The 18,063-nt window shown below is 55.1% G+C and overlaps 1 protein-coding gene across 1 annotated transcript in view; it reads right to left on the bottom strand.

Moving 5' to 3' along the window:
* Positions 1-5,985: 5,985 nt before the first annotated feature.
* Positions 5,986-18,063, bottom strand: part of RHBDD1 (rhomboid domain containing 1) — a 103,456-nt gene continuing 91,378 nt past the window's right edge. The window contains exon 6 of the mRNA XM_056121797.1: positions 5,986-6,711. Coding sequence (XP_055977772.1) covers positions 6,617-6,711 — 95 coding nt within the window. The 3' untranslated portion in view covers positions 5,986-6,616. The remainder of the gene's footprint in view (positions 6,712-18,063) is intronic.

Below are 18,063 nucleotides of genomic sequence, written 5' to 3'. Positions count from 1 at the left end.
GTTTTTCTTTTTGCCTTTTCAAGACCTTACTGTGTATTCTAGTCTCTGATTTTTATAGTCTCTGGGTCTTGGCCGTTGATGGGATTACATGGTGCCAGGGGGCCAGTTGGTGGGTGTGACCCCCGCCTACTGGAATTTGGAGGATCTGGGTGGAAGATGCCAGGCTCCAATCCGAGTAGGCTTGGAGATCTTGGCCCCGGAACCCGCGTGGCTTTGTCCCTCTGCCAGTACCTTCATGTGTGCGGAGAGTGGTCTCAGCATGGTGGTGGCTGGTCCTGGAGGTTGTTCGGCTGCCAGAGCCCTGGTCGGGGCGGGAAGGAAAGCTCAACCCACTCTCCTTCAAGGGGGCCCTGTGAGGACAGCCAGGCGCGGGGGCAGGAGACTGCACTGTTCTCTTCCAGGAGCTGGTTTTTATAGTCTCTGGGTCTTGGCCGTTGATGGGATTACACGGCAGAGAGACAAAGCCACGTGGGTTCCGGGGGCAAGATCTCCAAGCCTACTCGGATTGGGGCCGAGCATCCTACACCCAGATCCTCCAAATTCCAGTAGGCGGGGGTCACACCCACCAACTGGCCCCCTGGCGCCGTGTAATCCCATCAACGGCCAAGATGGAGCAATCACACCTGTACTTATTTGCAGCTGCCTGCAGCTGCCGGCGAGCTACTTCCCCGGGACGGGCTGTTCCTGCCCAGACAGGTCCTGTGTTCAGTGCTCAGGTGCTGCTGAATCGAGTGCGGCGGCTGCTGCTGCTTTGCTAGGAGCCTCGGAGTGTGAACAGCAAGGAACCAGCTCCCCTGTGTGAGGCTTGGGCTTAGGGTTCCGGGAGGCAATGAATGGGCTCATTAAAACTGTACTCACTGAAATTGAGGATTTGGGTGCCGAGAACGTAGCTAGAGCAGTTCTTTCTTCTTCCTCTCCTGCAGCCCTGTTCCCATTCATCCTCCTCCATCCCCACCCCCCTCTCGCTCCCCCACTTTTCTCCAAGCACTTTCAGTATACAGCAGAATGGCTTTAACATGAATTGGGATGGGATTCATATATTCATTTTTTTTTTTTTTTTTTTTTTTTTTTTGCTTTTTGGGATGGGCTGGAGCCATAGCACAGGGGTTGGAGCAATAGCACAGTGGGTAGGGCTTTCGCCTTGCATGCAGCCAACATGGCTGACCCGAGTTCGATTCCTCTGCCCCTCTCGGAGAGCCCGGCAAGCTACCGAGAGGAGTATCTCACCTGCATGGCAAAGCCTGGCAAGCTACGCATGACGTATTCAATATGCCAAACACAGTGACAATAAGTCTCAAAATAGAGACGTTACTGGGTCTGCTCGAGCAAATCGATGAACAAAAGGACAGTGCTACAGTGCAGTGTTTTTTGGGTCACACCCGGCAATGCACGGGGGTTACTCCTGGCTCTGCACTCAGGAATTACTCCTGCTAGTGCTCAGGGGACAATATGGGATGCTGGGAATCGAATCCGGGATGGTTGGGTGCAAGGTAAATGCTCTACCCACTGTACTATCGTTGCAGTCCCCATATATTCATTTGAGAACTGGAAGTTTGTACCTTTAGACATCTCCTCACCCCACCCACCCACCCACCGAGCATCCTTCTTTTATGAGCTTGTTTTTAAGACTCCACATATAAAGTGAGATCATATCTCTGGTTCATTTCACTTAACACCAACATCCTCTAGGTTCATCCAGGCTGTTAGAGGTGGCGGGACTGAATGGTTTTCCACCACTGTGTGAGTGTGTGTGTGTGTGTGTGTGTGTGTGTGTGTGTGTGTGTGTGTGTGTGTGTACGTGCATTCACATGCACATTGTGTTTTTATCCACGGCAACTCCTGGGTGCCTCGGCTCTGCTGGGCAGGGGCCACAGCTCTGAGGGGCAGGGTTGGGGACCTTCTTGCTTTCATTCAATGAAATCCTGGGACTGCGTTCAAGAGTCTCAATAAATAACTTTGAGTCATGGTCAGAAGGTAACTGAGGTTGAGGGAGGGGACTTATCAAGAGACAGCATCTCTTAGGGAGAAGCAGTTATTTTTTGAACGACCACAAATAAGTACCCCACAGCAAGGATGTCATTCTTTTGGGGATTTGATTTGTGTTTTGTTTATGAGCATGTTTCCCAACATTTAGGGGAAATAAAAAGAAAGAAATTTATACTTCCTGGAAGAAACGCTGGCCAGGAGGCCGGGGAGGGAGGCAATGCAGGTTTCGTGCAGGGAGAGCTGGTGGTAGACGTGGGCATGAGCTGGCTGGTGTCCAGTGCCTTCCCAGGCTCAGGACCCTAGAGGCTGCACGTCTGTCTCTTCCCATGCCACAGCAAGGGCGGTGGCCAAACGCAGTGGCTCCCATGGGCCGTGATTAAGTCCTCCTCAAACAAGCGGGCATAATGTGTCCCAGGGTATCTGCTGGTGCCCTAGGGGTCTACCTCATGATCAGGCCAGGCTCCAGAGGGCTGTTTCCTCTCAAAGCACCTCCCAGATGGACAGGGCAAGGGGAGTCTGGCGGCGAGGACAACGAGGCAAGTTGGTAGAAGTGTAGGCCTCTGACCCAGGTAAGTGGGCGTGAGACTCAGGGGCAGACCCAAGACCCTAAGTCGAGGTGAGTGACTCTGTGCTTTATTCTTTGGTTACAGAGAGGCAATAAAAGGCATGGAGAGAGGGGCAGGGCCCTTGGGGAAGATGAGCTCCTAGTGGAACATAGAGTCAAGTGGTAAGGTAAAGCACCAGCAGGCAGGAAGTGGAGGGGTAAAGGTCTCTCTATGCAGAGCCTGTGTTCTAAAGGAAAGACTGGGGCAAGGGGGGAGATCAGGAAAGGCTGGAAGCACAGGAAGGGAGAGCAAGGGAGGTCCATCCTGTTCAAACGAGAACTGAACGCAGTTCTTGGCCGAATCTCCCCAGAGAAGTGAAGAGGCCACGTGGGAGGGGGTTGCGACCCTTAGGAGACTCACATTCCAGGCAGGAATTATGCCAGATTCACACGCTGACCCCAAGCTCTCTCCCCCTAGTCACACCGTGCTCAGGGATGGAGCACTCAAAGACCAAGAACTTGGGCTGGAGCCAAGTACAGTTGGTAGGATGTTTGCCTGGCACATGGCCGGCCTGGGTTCAATCCCTGGCATTCCATACGGTCCCCTAAGAACTGCCAGAGTAATTCCTGAGTGCAGAGCCAGGAGTAACCTCTGAGTATTGCCAGGTGTGGCCCCAAAGGGAAACAAAAACGAAAACAAAAACAAAATAAAATCTCCTAAACCAAGGACAAGGACTTTGGAACTGCAGGCCACTAAGGTCCGTGAGAGGTGGTTGAGGGAGTGTGTGGGAACCACCCCTTCCTCTCGACAGGCGAGGCAAGATTTGGAAGCAAGGTTTCTCCTCAGCTGACGGCCAGTCGACCAAAAATGGGATGGTCAGAGATCAGCAACTCTGAGCACGGAACCCAAACTCAAAATACCAATTCAAGATCATGAATCCAAGACACTGGATTTTGTCTGTTTGTCTGTCTTAACCTAATTCCACTCACTCTATTGGCATAACTCTGGAGATTCTTTATTGCTTTGGGGGTGGTGGTGGAAATAAGATGGACACTGAAAAAGAGCACTGGTTATGAGCAAGGCTATTCAGGGAACAGAGTAATTATAATAATTTCCGGAGCATCTTGGCTGGTGTGCTATGATAATGGGTTTATATTTATAACTCAAAGGACCTCTTCCACATCTCCAAACCCGTTTCCTGAGGTTCCGACTCCATGAATAAAGAAGGCGTGTAGATTACAGTCAGGCCACGCCCAGCCCGATTCTGGTGTCTTCAGATCTTGACAAGGCAAACAGAGCCAGGAGCTATTATTTATCTCCAGGGCAATGATAATTTAAACAACAACAACCAAATATTCAAATTCCATACTCATAGAGTTGGACATTCAATGTGAGTGAAACCAACCAACCAACCAACCAACCAACCAATCTGAGTGGGAAATGTACATTTCAGAAGCTGCTCCCAGGAGCCCTGGTGGATGACAAACACAAAACAAACACTGTTCTCCTGTTGTTCATTGATTTGCTCCAGCGGGCCCAGTAATGTCTCCATTTTTTTTTTGAGATTTGTTGTTACTGTATTTGGCATATTGAACACGTCACGGGTAGCTTGCCAGGCTCTGCCGTGCGGGCAAGATACTGGGTAGCTTGCCGGGCTCTCCGAGACGGGTGGAGGAATCAAACCCAGCTCAGTCAGGCTGGCTGTGCTCAAGGCAAATGCCTTACCGCTGTGCTATCGCTCCAGGGAGGGAAAAAAGAATGGGGGTGGGGGGAGCAAATAAGACCCACAAATAAGACACAGGCTCGTCTGGGCCTCCATTCACCCAGGAGGCTGAGCACGCAGGACTAGAGCAGAGTCTCGTGGCCCTGGGAACATGTGAGATGCAGAAAGTCACTTTTACTTATGTATGGTTTTGTAGGCACAGCCTAGGTGCTCAGGGCTCACTCCTGCAGTGCTCTGGGACCATACATGGTGGCAAACTCGCACCAGGATGGTCATGTGCAAGGCAGGAGCTTTAACCCCTTGTACTATCTCTCCAACCCAGGAGGTTACTTCTAACGGGCATCCCGGGGGCAAGACGCTGAAGGACTGGGGCAAGAGGGATTCCAGTTGGCTTGAGTGCAGACACCACAAGGCTCACAGGTACTTAGCTGGAGCTCTGCCTCAGTTACCAAGTGACCCAAGGAGCTGCAGACTGGCATCCGGAGCTCCCTGGACTCATGCCGGGTCTCATGAGCCTGCAAGTGTCCCTGGCTCTGCCAAGGCAGCTGAGAGCGAGCTGGTGGCGCAAAGTGGTGGCAGGTTTGGCAGGGGAAAGTGGGAAAACCAGGTTCGCAGAGTTCAAACTGGGGCACGTGTGAGTGATCAGAACAGGTGTGATTTTTTAAAAGGCGTATGCATTTATTTGTATTCTGCTTATTAAATACATTTTTTTTTCGGTAGACATGGAACCCAGACCATTTCTTCTAGAACACATTCTTGACTGCTGTACAAATTAATCTTCTTGACTGTTGAAAATGCATATACGCACATTTTTACAATATAAAACTGCAAAAAAACCCAAACCCAAACCAATCCCCAAACAATAAAAGGTAAACATCTGAAGTGCATCACCCACAAAGATAAACCTCCCAGAAAACAAACATAAAACAAACAAATCCAAGGAAAAAAAAACACAGATGCGCTCCCGCCTCCGCTTGGACGCCGAGGCAGGTAGCAGGCCTATATATTACTTTCATAATTAGAAAATGATAGATAAATGTGAAGTCAAAATGGGAAGGCCCATTCTGCTCCTGACACTCTAAAAATAAATCTCTGGGGGGGGGGGGGGCAAAGCCTTGGGGGGTGGGGGTATCTTTGGTCTCGTTATTCTCCAAACCCAAGTACCGAAATCTCCATCCCGGGTGTGGGCAGTGTGTGGGCAGCAGGCAGCGCGGCGGGGGCGGGACAACGCCTTGGGCACGTGGGCCAACAGCACGCGGCTGTGGCCAACTCAAAGGCACTTTCATGGGGGGGGGAGAAACCATGACGTCATCTTGAGGGATCTTTCAGCGACCCGATCACTGACCGCCTTGGCTCCCCTCTCAGTGGCCCTGGGAATCTTGAGTCAGGCGACGTATCTGACATCGTCACGCAAAAGACGCAGATAGTGCCTGATGCAGGCATGGACCTGATGCATACTCGTATCAAACGCATCTGACGCAGACACGGACCTGACGCAGACTGGCATCAAACGCATCTGACGCAGACACGGACCTGACGCAGACTGGCATCAAACGCACCTGACGCAGACACGGACCTGACGCAGACTGGCATCAAACGCACCTGACGCAGACACGGACCTGACGCAGACTGGCATCAAATGCATCTGACGCAGACACGGACCTGACACAGACTGGCATCAGACGCATCTGACGCAGACACCAGTGCATCTGACGTAGACTCATAACTAACGTATGGGGCGTAGACATGAGCCTGACGTAGACGCGAATCTGACGGAGACTCGTATCTCACGTATCCGGTGTCGACACGGGCTTGACTCGGCCACAAGCCTGACGCAGGCATGGACGTGACGCAGACACGGATCTGATGTAGACGCAAGGTCTGATGCAGACACGAATCTTATGCAGAGTCCGAGCTAATGCCATCTGGCATAGCCACGAAACTGATGCAGCCACGGAGGTGACACAGACTCGTCTCGAACATGCCCGGTGCAGACACAGGCCTGGCGCAGACAGACACGTATGTGGCATTATCCTGCCGGTGCCTGCCGGTGCGTGGACGTGGCTTTGCTCCCTGGCATGGGTCACACTTTCGGGAAAGGCAAAGGGAGCCCGGGGCAGTGCTCTGGGCTGGGTGCTGGGCGTCGGGTGCAGGAGGGCAGAGGTGCGTCAGCCGGCCTGCCACCCCCTGCTCCGGATGCCAGCGTGCCCACCTCTCCGTGCCAGGTGCGGGAGGGGGCGCAGCGGGCTGGCGGGTGGCCCGGCCGGGTCAGGGCAGGGCGGGCTGTGTGCGGGGGGAGTGGTTGGTGTCCAGGCGGCGGCCGGCCGGTGCTTCCGTCCATCCAGGCGGGCGGGCGGGGCGCTCACTGGCCGTCGAAGCGCTGCAGCCGCTGCCGCCTCAGCTCCTCGTCCGTCGCCAGGTGCCGGAAGCCGTAGGGCGGGGGGCTGCGGGCGCTTCCTGCGAAGAGAAAGCAGGGGCGGGGGTCAGGCCTGCTCCGTCATTCCAACCTGGCCCTCAGGACCCCTTCGGCATCTCTGGAAACACTTCTTGTGCAGTCGCGCCCAGTGACCCTGACTTGACTCATCCCGAAGCTTCTGGCTAAGCCCCCAGCCGCCTCCCCGACGGGGGTTGTCCAGGCCGGCGACAGGTAACCCCAGGGGGGCTCCAGGGTCGCACCAAGTGAGCCTGGCACCAGCTCCAGCAGCACGGTGGTCTCTCTGCGCCCACCTCCTGGACCCCCTCCGTGGCCCGGTGGGGCCCTGCCCGGGTGAAACGGCAGCACCAGAGCCGGGACACGGCGGCCGCTGTGTGGCCGGGCCAACACGCAGGACCTGGGAATTCACGGCCCAAAGGGTTCCCTGGGGTGCAAACACACAAACGGGGGGAAACTAGGTACATGCGCAGGCAGCGGGCGACGGGGGCCCAGCTCCGCAGACGCAGATGAGAACAGGCCCAGATGCCCCGTGCCCCAGGGCACCGTTCACAGGGGCTGTGACGCCTGCCCGAGGCTCTACAGGCTCTGGTCCTCCCAGACTCCAGTCAGGTTCCCAAGGGGATCTCCAGACTCCTCGGGGGACAGCCGGGCTGGCTGCCTGCACCATACCACACTACACAACGGCAAAACCACACGACCGCAGCACCACACAACAGCACCACACAACACAGCACCTCGTAACCACAGCACCACACAACACTGCACCACACGACCACAGCACCACACAACACAGTACCACACAACCACAGCACCACGCAACCACAGCACTGCACAACCACAGTACCACACACCACAGCACCGCACAATACAGCACCGCACAATACAGCATCATACACCCGCAGTACCACACAACCACAGTACCACACAACACAGTACCACACAACACTGCACCGCACAACCACAGCACCGCACAACCACAGCACCGCACAACATAGCACCGCACAACCACAGCACCACACAACCACAGCACCGCACAACCACAGCACTGCACAGCATCACACAACCAAGCACCACAAACATAGCACCACACAACCACAGCACCACAATAGCATCGCACAACCATGCACCACAAACAGCACCACACAACACAGCACCACACAATCATAGCACTGCACAACACAGCATCACACAGCCAAAACACTGTACAAACAGCACTGCACAACTATAACACCTCAGAATGACAGTACCACACAACATAGCACCACACAATCACACACAATGGCACCACTCAACCACAGTACTGCACAGCACCGCACAAACACAGTGCCACACCACCACACACAGTGACACAACACACTATCATCACTCTCATACAGTAACAGCACCAGGGACAGACTCCAAGAGTCTGACTTCGTTTCTGTCAGCCCTCAGGGAGATCAAGCCCCCAGTGGTCCAGAACATAGCAGAGGTGAGACTGGGACCCGCGATCGCCCCGCAGTGAGACAGATGTACTGATCTGCTCTTCTCAACTGTCCACCCCATGCAGGCATCATGTGGGTGTCTGGCCTCCCAGGGAGGAGAGGCCACTGCCTGGACGGAATCGTGGTTGGGACTCCACGAGTCACAGCATCCCAGACGCCCTCTGAGAGGATGGCTGCTTAGTCATTTGCTGCCGAAGCCTTTGGGCCCTGGAAGAGACCCGAGCCTGAGCATATAGCAAAATTTCCCCGCAGCAGGGCGGGACAGTCCAGGGGTCAAGGTGTAGGTCTCCACTGCTATGGGCGCGGCTCATGCCCAGCCTGGCCAGGGCTGGTCCCTGAACACAGGGAGGAGGAAGCCAGGAGCATCGTAGGGTGCGGCTCTGAGACAGTGAGAATCCCCTGAGACTTTTAAAGCTTGTCGCTGTCACTCTCCCTGCCTCTCCCTCCCCCCGCCCCCTCCACAGGCACAGACACATTTAAAATTCACCCACAACTTCATCACTTGCATCCAGTGGAGATGTGCTGGTGAGAACCCGATGTCCAGCTGAGGCTGGAGAGAGGGAACCTCACGGACCTTATGGGGGCACCACGTCAGCGGCTCGAGGGCACGATTCTCTGTTCTGATGCAGGACCCAGAACGGCCACGGGAGAAGCTGGGAATTGTTCAGGGGCGGTCCGGGGACAGAGAGCCTTCCCTGGCCCCGAGTGACAGGACGCACACCAGCCAACCCAGGCCCCAGAACCCGGGGAGGGGCCACGTGCCTGGCATTCCTCATAACGACAAACCCTCGCCTTCACCTCCACAGTGGCAGTTCTCGACTGTTCCCAAGCTGTGGCCTCCTGATCCTCCTCATCCTACAGGTTGACCCCTGAGTCTCCTGCCATGACCCCCGCCCCCACCTTTACGTGCTCAGAGTCAAATGCACTTGGGAATCATCTGAACAAACTCTAACCTGGTGAGGTGGGACCCACACCCTGGAGATGTGATCATGACAAGCCTGCCACCAGGTTCTAAGGAGCTGAGACGCCTCCGAAGGAACAGGGGCGCGCTCGAAAGCCAGAGCAGACCCGGAGGGGAGGCAGTGAGTGTCCGCAGCTGCTCCCAGCTGGCCTGCAGGGCACACGTGGCTGGATCCGTTCCGGAGCTACACCTGTCTGGGTAAGGACCACCAGTCCAGCCCCACGCACCCTTTCCTGCAGCTGCTCTGTTCCCCTAAAAGCTGGGCAGCTGGGCATTCTCTCTTTCTTAGAACAGGCCCTGCACACCCTGGCGGTCTGATGCAGGCCCCTGGGGGCAGGTCGGGCAGAAGGAAGTTCTAATGCTTCCCTGAAGTTCACATGCAAGACCCCTCCCCTCATTACCTGCCTCCCCCATCACCTCCCCTCCACCCCAGCCCACTTTAGGAGGTGATTTTTTTCTATCTTGTCAAGTTTGCCTTATTAAGAGTCTAAATATTCTCTCCCCAGCCGCCGCTGCTTCTTTTTCAGTAATGAAATGAAAACTTACACAAGCCCGGATCAAGAAGCAGTGGCAGGGGCTGGGGCGATAGCACAGCGGGTAGGGCGTTTGCCTTGCATGCGACCAACTCAGGTTTGATTCCTAGCATCCCATATGGTCCCCGGAGCACTGCCGCTGGTAGTGATTCCTGAGTGCATGATCCAGGAGTAACCCCGGTGTGACCCAAAAAGAAAGAAAAAAAAAGTAGCAGTGGCAGGGTTCCGCCGCAGGATCCATGCTGGCCAGCAGGTGGCGCCCGCGGTGCGCGGCCAACAGAGCCTCAGGCAGTGTGGGCAGGATCGGGGCACCTGGAACCAGCAGGGCAACATTGTGTGGTTGTTTACTGCCAGCATCAGGTTCTTTGCGCCCTGGGGTGCAGCCGGGGCCATAGTGCAGTGGGTTGGGCAGACCTGAGTTCGATCCCCGGCACCCGCTAAGGTCCCCCAGCACAGCTGACCCGGGAGAGCAGAGCCTGGAGTGAGCCCTGAGCATCCCCGGTGTGTCCCCAAGGAAAACCAAACCACCTCTGCGCCCTATCGGGTTTCTCCTGCGCCACAGAAATGGGATCGCGGGTTCCCTCAGTGGCTCCACTCAGCACAGACTCCTGCTACTGGGCCCAGCGCCCCGCCGGGCTGAGTCCCTGAACCAGAACCATCTGTGTCACTCAAGATGCCAAGAGCCGGAAGGGCGGTCCTGGGCGAGTCTTGTACCTCTGCAGAAGTCGGCTGGTCCCTCCCATCAGTGCCACCTCCAGGCACCCTTCCCAGTGACTCTCCTCTTGGGGAGACGGGCAGGCCTTGGACTGTGGCCCACGGCGCCCAGGGTTGTTGCCTGCCGAGAATGTTCTGCAGGCTGAGCCTGCCACCACCCTGGTCTGTGGCACCCCAAGGGCCCAGGAGGGTGCCCCTGATGCTGGCGGCTGTCCCAACCTCCAGACGAGGTGGGATGCAGACGGTGGGCCTGCCTGGGAGAGCAGCTCACACTGCAGGGGAGGGAGCTGGCAGCAGGGTCTGGGCTGGTTCTTCCCCAAGGAGGGGTCCCCCAAACGCGACTCCCTCCAACACACACTGGAAACAGGAAAATACCCGGGTACCATTTCCGATCCAGACAGAAGTGCTTCCCAATGACATTTGGCTCCATGAATTTCCTCCCTCTCCCCCAGGACCCCAACTTTCTTCCACCCACATTTCAGACCACAGACACCCCAATTTCCAGCCCAGAAACCTAGGCTCTGAGGGAAGGTTTCCAGGGACTACTTGAAAGTAGCTAACATTTCCCTCAGAAACCTCTGTCTTCTGAAGATACTTTCACCCTTCGGGCGTTAAAATTAAAATTCAATCTAAGTCAGCATCACCTCAGGAAGCCAGGGCCTCAGAGAGAGCGGGGGCGGGGGGGTGGTTCTGGGAGCTGCCCCTTTGTCGGGGGACAGGAGACACCGGCTGTGGGCCTGGGAAAGGGGCGCAGAGTCAGCGAACCATCACAGATGCCGCAGGAAGTGGGTCGGGCAGCAGGGGACATAGTGAGCCCCCAAACTTGGGATCTGAACCCCACACAAGCAAAGAAAGACCCTAAGTGGGGCGCAGGCCAAGTCTCAGAGCTGCCAGGAGGCAGGGAAGGGGAACAGAAAGGGCCACACCATGGGGCCTCTCCTCAGGGCCGGCAGGAAGGTGGACAGTGACCCGGCGCACCCCTAGGATGCTGGGGTGGGGGGTCGGAGTCTCCTGAGAAGCGAGCTGCTAGGAAGGCCTGTGGGGAAGTAGCTGACTGCACGGGAGGGAGTGCGTGTCTGCTTTGAGATGTCAAACAGACTGACACAGCCTGCACACGCTCCAGTGCTCAGTCGCGTCCTTTAGAGGGAGAAGGGGGGAGGGGAGAGAGAGACAGAGACAGACAGAGACAGAGAGACAGAGGGAGCCAGAGAGGAAGAGAATCTGTTGAGTGAATGTGTGTGTACATCTCTCTCTCTCTCTCTCTCTATATATATATATATATATATATATAACTGTATGAGTATGTATGTATGAGGTATGTGTGAGCAAGCGGAGTAAGTGGATGGGTGTCTGTATCTAGGAGAGTGTGTGTACATGTGTGTATGCATACGAGTGTGTGCATGACTATGGGAACACATGTGTGTGTGGTGTGTATGGCTAGTGTATCCATGTATCCATGTGTGTAGTGAGTGGATGAGTGGATGGGAGTGTGTTAATGTGTGTGATGTGGATGGGAGTATGTGTACCTGTGTGGGTGGTGAGCCTAATATGTGTATGTATGTGAGAGAGAGAGAGAGAGAGAGTGTGTGTGTGTGTGTGAGAGAGAGAGAGAGAGAGAGAGAGAGAGAGAGAGAGAGAGAGAGAGAGAGAGAGAGGTCCCATGCTCACAGGCACCCACAGAGCCAACTGAACCCTCAGCCACATGTGACCGGCCTGAGCACACCTTTCTCAGTCCATTTCCACACCCTTGAAAATGCCCCAAACTAACTAAGACCTGCTCAAAAATGATTCCAACAGGCCAGAGCTAGGCCGGGATAACCAAGTGCAATAAAAATCAGAGCTGTTCTCCTGTAGCTAGATGCTCATACAAGACGCGCCTCGCAGAGAGACGGCCAGCCCGGGTCTCTGAGGGGTGTGACCATCTCCAGCGCCCGGTCGCAGCTAGAACAGAGAGGTCCCAGGTTTATGCTGCTGTCTGGCTGTCCAGGCAGGACCGCGCCTTCGTCAGCTCACCCCGGAGGGCGCAGAGAGGCATGTGGCCATCAGCCAGGGCGACCCTGAGCAGGCGGGGCCAATCGCCAGCTTCTTGTCTTCCCTCGAAGCCAAGGGTCATGCAGATCCAGTGCAGGGCAGCCAGCGGGGGGGGCCTGGCTCCGCCCTGCCTCCTGCTCCTGGGCACGTTTCTCTCTGCCACAGCCCCCAGTGCTCTTAGGTGTGCAATGACCAGGAACCCTGCTGAGGGCGCCAGTGGCCAGTGATAAGAGGCAAGAGCGGCCAGGGGTGAGGCAACAGCAGTGCTCCACCTCCCCGCCCCCCCCCCCCCCCCAGTCAAGTGCAAGTGCATGAGGGGGAGGAGGAGGGACCCTTCACCCACACAGAGACTCCTAGGAACGTGGCCTGGGGGTTGTAAGATCAGAGAAGCAAGGGAGGAGGAGGATGCAATCTATAACCATTGTGTGTCCCGAGGAGGCCACCCGGGGCTTTGTGTTCTCACTCCCCAGGGAAAGAGGGAGAATCACCAAGACCAGGCATTTCCCAAGGAGACCTTCTCTAGAACTTTCCGGACTGTGTGGCCAGGGAAGAAAATAAGTCAGCTGTAAAGTATGGGGAAAGATCTCGCTGTGGGCAATGCGCAGGGCAAGAGTAGACGAGGCGGGTGAGGGCCCCAGCACTGGAGGAAGCGCCTATGGTCAGACACCCCCACGAGCTCCCCACTGAGAGCTCAGGGCAAAGCCAGGAGCAGGACCCATGTCACCCCGGCAGCCTAGAAAGTCTCCTGCCACTTCCTTGAGTGATTCTTCTCTGAACTCCATCACAAGCAAGTGGTTGGTCCCTTTCTGTGGAGAACATACTTTGGGATTCCTGCCACAAATGAGACGAGCTCTGGATAAACTGAGAGACTGAACACTGCGAGGAGCACTGGGGATGACCCAGGGAGCCTTGGGGGAGGAGGCACCGCCCCGTCGGGATGGCCAGGACCACTGAGAGTTACGGACAGCACTGAGGCAGGCGGAACAGTGCAGTAGGGGAACGAAAGGTCCATGAGCCTGGTCTTGCGCCGGGGAGAAGAGCGGGACACTCCCTGTGGTCACAAGTTGAGGGTCACATTTTTAAATCCTCCTCTATGGGAGGGCTCGCTCAGGATGGGGGATGCGTGCTGAAAGTAGACTATGGACTGAACATGATGACCACTTAGTACCTGTATTGCAAACCAAAAAGAGAGAGAAAGAGGGAATGTGTCTGCCACAGAGGCGGGGGGGCGGGTAGGAGGGGTGTCAGGAGGGATACTGGGAACATTGGTGGTGGAGAATGGGCACTGGTGGAGGGATGGGTACTCGATTATTGTATGACTGAAACAAAATCAGAGAAGTTTGTAAGTCTGTAACTGTATCTCACGGTGATTCATTAAAAAAATGTAAGGATTAGAGTTAATTATAGTCAACTATAATTCATTCGTGATCAATAATGAAATAGTTTCTCAAAAAAATAACAAATAACCCTTCTCTGAATTAAACCACAGATCAAAGCACACACACATTTTGGCTCTCACGTGCCGACCTCACGTGGATCCTTGTCCGGGATTGGCGAGTCTCTGCAGAGAGGAAGTGAGTTCGTGGGGGCTGTTGGTCGGGAACTGGGGGGAAAGGGGAGTAATGGCTGATGGGGATGCGACTGGGGCAAGAGGATGAGGAAACTGTTTAAAAAATGTTTAGAGATGTGGCTGCGCACATCTGTCGATAGGTTAAGAATAGAAATACTTCAAATGCGAGTTAAAAATTTGTGGTCAAAAGGTTGTTGAAAAAGTTCACTGAAGACAGATGAGCGAGTGTTTCCTGCGCTCCCGGAGAAGTAAAAATCAAAGTGTCAGCACTTCCATCTCCGGCCCTCCAGGTGGACACTGTCGCCCCTGTCACGAGTCTCTGCCACATCGGAAAACCATGGCAGCCGGGGGCCGTCCTGCATCAAGACACACAAACCAGGACACCTCAGGGAAAGTAAAACCTGTTCTGCACCATGAGACCCCAAGGTGGTGATTATCTTTCTTAAAGAAGCTGGGATGTATCGAAAAATAAAACCATCTCCTAATTAGCTTTAGCAGATCCCAACTACTTGCTAAAAGGAAAACATCATTGCTCTTGAATTTAATTCTCTCTTCTCTTCTCTTCTCTTCTCTTCTCTTCTCTTCTCTTCTCTTCTCTTCTCTTCTCTTCCCTTCCCTTCCCTTCCCTTCCCTTCCCTTCCCTTCCCTTCCCTTCCCCTCCCCTCCCCTCCCCTCCCCTCCTCCCTTCCCCTCCCCTCCCCTCCCCTCCCCTCCTCCCTTCCCCTCCCCTCCCCTCCCCTCCCCTCCCCTCCCCTCCCCTCCCCTTCTCTTCTCTTCTCCAGGTATTTCACCAAACACCTCAACTACTTGCTAAAAGGAAAACTTGGTTGCTCTTGAATCCTCTCCCCTCCCCTCCTCTCCCCTCCCCTCTCTTCTCTTCTGCAGGTATTTCACCAAACACCTCAACCCTCCTGAATGGTTCTGTCAAGTAGGAAATCACCTGTCTGGGAAAGAGAGGAGTGGTCCTGTGGGAGGGGTCAGACACAGCTCTGTCTCCAAAGGCACCCTCTTAGGGCTGGGGCCACAGTACAGCAGGCAGGGCACTTGCCTTGCATGTGGCTGGCCTGGGTTCGATTCCTGACACCACTCAGGGTCCCCCTGAGCCCTAGACAACAGAGGCAGGAGTAAGCCCTGAGCACGACTGAGTGTGTTCCAAACGAAAGCAGAGGCAACTTTCAGGAGTGAAGTGCAGGAGTTCTGGGTGGAGCAGGCCCATTTCCACCATTAAAAACCCGATGGCGGGAGAGAGTGACTGAGAAACTCCACAGATAGACCCCCATGTCTACTCTCAGTGCCAGGGACAAGGCGGGGTGACTGCTGCCTCCCTGCACACGATGTGCTAGGATGACCCGTGGTATGCCAAGAAAGAAAAACATAGAAAGTCACGCGAGAGCAGAAGGAAAACCCACTACACATATTTCACAGTGATGTTGATCACAAAATCACATCTATAAAACAACACGGGAATGACAGGGTGGCACTGACTTGGGAACATATGGACCGCATTTGCTTCGAAGTGCATCTGGCTTTAAAACTTAGGGGGAAGCCTGCTTGGCAAAATTAGCTTGGTTTCTAGAGCAGAGTTGGGGGGAGTGGTAGTCAAACTACCCACCTCAGTGGCCCTTTCCTGTGTGACACAGTTGAGCCATGCCCTAAGAAACCTGAACCAACTTTCTTGGGAATACTGAGGTACAACTTTCCTGATAAGGTCAAATATTCAGTAAGTCATAAAAAATGACGTTCCTTCACCCACACTATTTCCAATCTCAAACATGGAGTCCTAGAAACTGTGGAGAGCAAACAGCTCCGCATCTCTGCAGTTGGGGGGGGGACCTGGGCCTATGAAAACAGGCCTATTTCCCTTTCGTACATCTCAACTACCCCCACGAGGCTGCTCTTCCGTATCCCCCGCAAACTCCAGAGGCAAACTTGAGACGCAGCCCGCCACATCAGGTTCTGCCTCTCTTTTGGACTTCTCAGCACACTCGGTCTCCAAAGTCACACAGGACACTGCTATGGAACAGCTCAGCGGCGGCCTCACGGCTCCTCAGAGGGAGAGCATTCCTGCCCACCTGGGGAGGGCACCCCTCCCACCTGGGGGAGAGCCCCCCTCCCACCTGGGGAGGGCACCCCTCCCATTTTGGGGAGAGCCCGCTTTCCAGAGGAGGCAGGGAAAGGACCTGCAGCAAGAATCCAGTCTGCAAACACCTGCCAGCCAGGAACACTCTCTGCTCTGGGCGATCTCGCTACTTTTCCACTGATGTTTAGAAGTCACTTGAAAAGTGATGTTTAAAAGTCGCTCTCCTGGGGCTGGAGCGATAGCACAGTGGGTAGGGCATTTGCCTTGCATGTGGCTGACCTGGGTTCGATTCCCAGCATCCCATATGGTCCCCCGAGTACCGCCAGTAGTAATTCCTGAGTGAAGAGCCAGGAGTAACCTCTAAGCATTGCTGGGTGTGACCCAAAAAGCAAAAAAAATTAAAAAATAAAATAAAAGTCACTCTCCTGGGGCTGGAGCGATAGCACAGCGGGTAGGGCGTTTGCCTTGCACGTGGCTGACCCGGGTTCGATTCCCAGCATTCCATGTGGTCCCCCGAGTACTGCCAGGAGTAATTCCTGAGTGCAGAGCCAGGAGTAACCCCTGTGCATCGCCAGATGTGACCCCCCCCCCAAAAAAAACCAAACAGTCGCTCTTCTCCCCTAAGGACCAGAAGCAGCTATGCCCAGTGTTCCAGACTGGAGGGGGCGTGGGGGGTCTGGGAGCCTGGCAGCGGGCTGCTGTTGTGAAGGTGGGGGATGTGATCCATGTCTGATGTCCTTTGACGCTAAGGGACACACTGTCCGACAACATCCAGAGTGGTCTGACTGCAGCCAACGAAAGAGCTTAAGGTCAAAGCCTGCAGGAGGAGGAAGCTGGCCTCAAAGGGCAGCTCCAGTCTGTGTGTGTGTGGGTGGGTGGAGGGGGGAGGGTGAGGTGTCCAGCACTCACCCCTGTCCCCCCATGAAGGCCTGCCACCGATGTCAGAGGGTTCGCTCTTCAGCCCCCATGACTGCATGCTTGCCAATTTCTTGCGATATTAACCTCTTGCTAGCTATTTCTCAGCTCAACCCCTGATTGAGTCACCAGATAATTGCTTCCTCTGCGTTTTGACTGTCGGTTCCTCTGTGTGTGTGTGTGTGTGTGTGTGTGTGTGTGTGTGTGTGTGGTACTAGGGCTGGAACCCAAGGCCTCACACATGTGCTCTACCCTGGCATCACCTTCCCCGTCTCCATGGCTGGGAAGCCCCTTGCCGCGTGGGCAGGCCCTGCAGCCTCTTTACAGGCAGGCTCGGGGTTCGGGCAGCTTCGTACCCTGCTCCGAGAGAGAGAGAGAGAGAGAGAGAGAGAGATGACCCAAATGTGGCCGAGACCTTCTTCCCTTTTGAACAACTAACATTGGCCAATGTGCAGTGCCGAGAGTAAGTCAACATGGCTTCTGCAAAACGTGGGCATTTCCTGGAGGCGATCACTAAGGGCAAAAGAGTCACCCACACAGAGTCGAGAGAAAATCGTGAGGGAGACTTTTTGGGAGCGCAAATGGTGCTCTGGACACCCGAATTAAAGGTGTTATGTGCATGGAACTCAACCTCTGGGACACACACCCCTCCCCCATCCCCAAAAAGAGGTAGCTCACCCTCAGGCCCCCAGAGTGATTCCCAAGCGAGCACAGAGAAATTAAGACAAAAACACAATTTTGGTCCCATTCCAGAGCCAGTGACTCAGGCACTCAGAGGTGGGACAGAACCCACAGCCACTGACAGAACTGATGGCTGAGTCGCACCCTGCAAGGTGCTGCCTCAGTCAGCCCGGTGCGGGGTCCAAGAACCCAGCAAGTGGCCAGGCTACACTTTTGAGACAGGATGCTTTAGCTCTGGCCCCACGCAATGGCCACGTGTGACTACTGACATTCGCATGAATTAAAATGAGCTGAAACCGGACGTTTGGCTCCTCCGCTGGACCAGTCAGTCGCGTGGTCGGAGCCCAGCAGATGTGGCCGCTGGTCTGGCCTCGGCAGACAGGTGTGTGGGGCACGGCAGCTGCAGAGC

This window comes from Sorex fumeus, unplaced genomic scaffold, assembly GCF_029834395.1.
Source record: "Sorex fumeus unplaced genomic scaffold, SorFum_2.1 ptg000005l, whole genome shotgun sequence".
Taxonomy (NCBI): Eukaryota; Metazoa; Chordata; class Mammalia; order Eulipotyphla; family Soricidae; genus Sorex; species Sorex fumeus.
The sequence above is the reverse complement of the archived record's forward strand: the minus strand, read 5'-3'. Positions and strand labels throughout refer to the sequence as shown.